General features: G+C 34.4%; 2 protein-coding genes across 2 annotated transcripts; one reads left to right on the top strand and one right to left on the bottom strand.

The window, feature by feature from the left end:
* Positions 1–1,782: 1,782 nt before the first annotated feature.
* Positions 1,783–2,467, bottom strand: LOC118756614 (putative nuclease HARBI1). The gene is made up of 2 exons (XM_036491365.1): positions 2,374–2,467; positions 1,783–2,298 (listed from the first exon to the last, which is right to left on the bottom strand). Exons 1-2 carry the CDS (start codon positions 2,408–2,410, stop codon positions 1,919–1,921), a joined length of 417 nt encoding a protein of 138 aa, XP_036347258.1. The 5' UTR covers positions 2,411–2,467; the 3' UTR covers positions 1,783–1,918.
* A 1,400-nt stretch (positions 2,468–3,867) lies between these two features.
* LOC118756615 (piggyBac transposable element-derived protein 3-like) lies at positions 3,868–4,249 on the top strand (the record flags this gene model as incomplete). Its single annotated transcript, XM_036491366.1, has 2 exons — positions 3,868–4,091; positions 4,149–4,249. Coding segments are annotated over exons 1-2 (227 nt in total), but the record flags the coding sequence as incomplete, so codon positions are not given.
* Positions 4,250–4,454: the final 205 nt, after the last annotated feature.

Raw genomic sequence — 4,454 nt, 5'->3', positions numbered from 1 at the left:
ATCTCCATTGTTGGCTTAAAATTCTGGGAATTTGGCGACTAGAAAAAATTGGTGCTAAAAAATAACGAGACAAAAAAGGTAATGCTTATATTTTTTTTTGTTAAAAATACTCTTTTATATTAAAGAAATTGTTTAATTAATAGCAAAATATGGAAAACCGCAATAGCAAAAGAGTGACGAAGGATCAAAAATATATGCTCGTTCAATATTTGGAGGATCATAGAGAATTCGCTCACGACAGGTATGCAAAACATCTTCCCGTAAATGATTTTGTTTAAGTTTTTTCTTTTTTAAGATTCGTCAATGGCACTGGGAGCAAAAGTTTAGCTGAGCAGTGGAACCACCTCGCCGAAAAATTAAATGCTTGCGGAGGATCCATAAAAGATGGTGAAGGATGGAAGAGGGCGTGGGTAAATATGAGGTAAATATGTTTTGAAAATGTACATAAGTAGCACTAAGATTCTTAAAATTGTTTTCGAATAATGATAGGAACAAGGCCAAACAAAAATCCCAAGATTTGAGAAATGCTATGGAGCGAAGCGGGGTAAATTCACCAATTACCGAAAAGCATCTCAGTAACCTCGACGAGCGCATCATTGGCGTGATGACCACAGTGGCAATGGTCGGTCAAAGAGAAGTTAGCGAGCCACTGGTGAGTTAAGAACATTTCCATTTATAAATTATTTCTATCCATAGATTCGAATTCGATCAACATGTTTTTGTAGTTTGAACATAATTACTTATGTATATATTTATAATTTATATAATAATTTTTAATTACAGAGAAGTTCCGGCGCTGTAACTAGCGTGGAATTATTTGACGCCCCTGTGGACCACTTTGAGATAGAGGTATGTACATACGCTGTAGAACAGCGCGTTGTTTTTTACTTATGTAAATAAATTTGGTATTTAAGCTTTAGGTTAAGTTTTCAAGCTGTGGAACAGAATTTTATTGTTTTTATTTATGATTAATTTAAATTAATTAGATATTTAAGCTGTAGGTTAAGTTTTCAAGCTGTAGAACAGCGTTTTATTGTTTTTACTTATTGCTAATGTAAATAAATTAGGTATTTAAGCTGTAGCGTAAGTGTACATGTTGTAGAACAGCGTTTTAATTTTTCATTTATTATTAATGTAAATAAATTAGGTATTTAAGTTGTAGGTTAAGTATTTCAAGCTGTAGAACAGCGTCTTAATTTTATTGAATTTATTGAATTTTGGACAGAAATATGCATATATAGAAAATACTTAATATAAAGAAAATAAACGAATACGCAATTGTGTTTTTAAATTTGAGTAAGCGTTAATTGAATTATTTAAAAAATAATAATAATAATAAATGCTTAAATTAAAGGATGTACCCTAGTGGTCAGCTAATTAAGTTAGTTGCATTTTGACCAGTTTTGACGGTTTTTATATTGTTTATAATGTTTATTTTTTTATAAAAGTCTAGCGGATTATATAACAAGCATAGTATAAACCCACATTTCACACTTTGTACAAAATTTGTAAAAATTGAATTCAAATTAAATTGTTTTAGACCATTGAATTTAGTAGGACAGATAGCAAGTTTCAAAACGCTAGAATTTTTAATATTGTTATTTTTGCTGACGGTGCTAGGTATTTTCTTCCACGTAAAGTATGTTCGAAACGACTATTATATAGAAGAAAATACCTGGCACCGTCAACAAAAAAATATTTAACATCAAGGAAAATTTTTAAATATTTTGGGAAATTGGTAAATCTCTTTAGTTTTTTTTTAATTTTTGTACAAAGTATGAAATGTGGATTTATACGATGCTGGTTATATAAGGCGCTAGACTTAATAAACAAAACTGATAAACATGTAACTAACTGAATAAGCTCATCACAAATACATACATTGTACATGCATGTAAATGTGAGCAAACCACAAATCTCAGTAATTAAAATAGTTATTTACAATTTGTTGTCTTGCAGCAATACCATGATGAGTACTAGTTATTTCATCAACTAAATTAAACTCTTCATCAAAACTTATGTTATCATCATCCTCAATTTCATACCTTATATTATTTAATATCATGATATTGTGCAAAATTATACAAGCATTTATAATTTTTCCGGCTAAAACTGGGTCATACATAAGCACTCTATCTTTTGACAGGCATCGAAATCTAGATTTCAGCACTCCAAAGCAGCGTTCTACACAGTTTCTTGCTTTCCGGTGATGTCTGTTGTAATTATGTTCAGAATCTGAGAGATTGTTTCCCGGAATAGGAGTCATTAAATAAGGTAATTGAAGATATCCACTGTCACCTAAACATTTGAAAAGGAAAATTATGCTACATAAATAATATACATATGTATGTATACAAATTGAGTAAAATATACCTAAAAGCCAAAAATTTCGTTCTCCATTGGAGTACATATTGTCAAGAAAAACCTTCAAAGCACTTGCTCTCCAAACTGATGCATCGTGAGCAGTTCCGAGCATTACAGTCAAGTATTCTTAAATCCATGTCACATACCTTCAAGTGATGAAATAATGTATGTACATACAATGTTACGTATATGTATATACATTTGTAAATATGTAAATGAATAGAACAAACCACTTGCACATTTATTGAGTGTCCTTCTTTTCGGCAAACATATACATGTTCAATGTCTTTGGATGGTTAACCCATTAGTGCATAAGGTCCCTTTAAAGGGACGGTCAGCTTTTGCTCTCTTACTCTCCCATTTTGCAATACAGATCTCATGTAAGTTGATGGTATAGTTGTTGACATTACACCAAACCAGTTTGTGACTGATTGCAGTGCAGTAAACTTTAAATTGTGTGATTTTTTTTGCGAAATATGGAACAACAACTAAAAAAAAATATCAGAACACGTGGGAGGTAAGTAAATGTGAATAACAAATAAATACAGGTGAAATTATTTAACAATTTTTAATGCAATTATCTTAAATTTATTGTAATAAACAAATTTAAGTTGTTGTGAGTGATAAAAATATTGTAATTTGTGAATAATACCGTTATTTATCCGACGTCCCTTATAAGAGACGCATGCAGACAGGACAGTTAACAATAATATTTTATTACAACAATAATATTTTATTACAAACTAACAGTAGCTGAAATACTGGAAGAGATCGAAGCTTTTGATGGTCAGTTGCAAGAACTTAACATTTTTGCAATCCCACCATTGGAGGAAAATGAGACCGACCAGGATTCAGACGGTAGTGATGACAAACACGAGGCGAACTTGGATCATCTCGGCCCGAAATTATTGACTGCGGAAGGCGAGATCCAAGACGAATTCGATGACTGGAGTGACAGAGACGATGAGCCACTGGCTAAATACAGAAAAACCGTCAGTTCGAGTGTGCGTGCGGGAAATGCCTTGCGTTGGCGAAAAGTGGACCCGGAGTACGACATTCAAACGGAATGCGAAACAATACCGCCGAGTGCCGAAGCTCAAGCCGCCAGTTCGCCTACTGATTTCTTTGAGCTATTTTTTTTCTGAAGGCATTATAAATTTTTGTGTTGAGCAGACAAATTTATATGTTCTTCAGAAAAATGTTGACCTGAGAATGACTATGGACGAGGCGAGAGTTTTTATTGGCGGTATTTTGATGTCGGGGTACGCAAAATACCCCAACAAACGTTTGTATTGGTCGGAGAAATCTGATTCGCCAAGATTGCTAGCGAACAGCATGAGGCTGAATCGATTTGAGAAAATTCTAAATAATTTCCATCTGAATGACAACACGCAACCGGTACCGATCGGCTTTACAAAATTAGGCCACTAATTACTCACCTGAACGAGGCGTTTCTAAAGCATGGTGGAATGGACCAGAATCTCTCCATTGATGAGAGCATGATACCGTATTATGGTAGGCACTATGCTAAACAATATATCCGTGGTAAGCCCATTCGATTTGGATTCAAAAACTGGGCTCTGAATTCCAGCGATGGATATATGCTTCAGTTCGATGTGTATATGGGCAAAAATGCAGAGAGCGTCCCACAAGGATATGGAGTAGGAGGTGACAAAGTGGTTGATCTCCTCACGAAAGCAAATGTACCACACCATAAGGGATTCAAGGTAAGAAATGAAAAGTGCGTCATATGATATTACAATAATAATATAATTAGATTATAGCTTTTCATCGACAACTATTTTACGTCCGTGAAACTGTTGCGCAATTTGGCCAGTATGGGGATTTGTACATCTGGTACAATTAGAGACGGTCGCATAGAGAAGTGTCCTCTTCGTCCAATAGCCGCCATGAAAAAAGGAGCAGCGAGGATCCAGCGATTTTCGTTTTACTGACGATGGCAAGATTCTCGTTGTAAGATGGAAAGATAATAATGTGGTCACCATTGGCTCCAACTTTGATACCATCGATATCGGGACGTGCAAGCGCTACGCGAGAGGGCAAGGTGCGATATAGATACCACAGCCGAA

This window comes from Rhagoletis pomonella, unplaced genomic scaffold, assembly GCF_013731165.1.
Source record: "Rhagoletis pomonella isolate Grant_MI unplaced genomic scaffold, Rhpom_1.0 Rhpom_scaffold_11165, whole genome shotgun sequence".
NCBI classification, from domain to species: Eukaryota; Metazoa; Arthropoda; class Insecta; order Diptera; family Tephritidae; genus Rhagoletis; species Rhagoletis pomonella.
The sequence above is the reverse complement of the archived record's forward strand: the minus strand, read 5'-3'. Positions and strand labels throughout refer to the sequence as shown.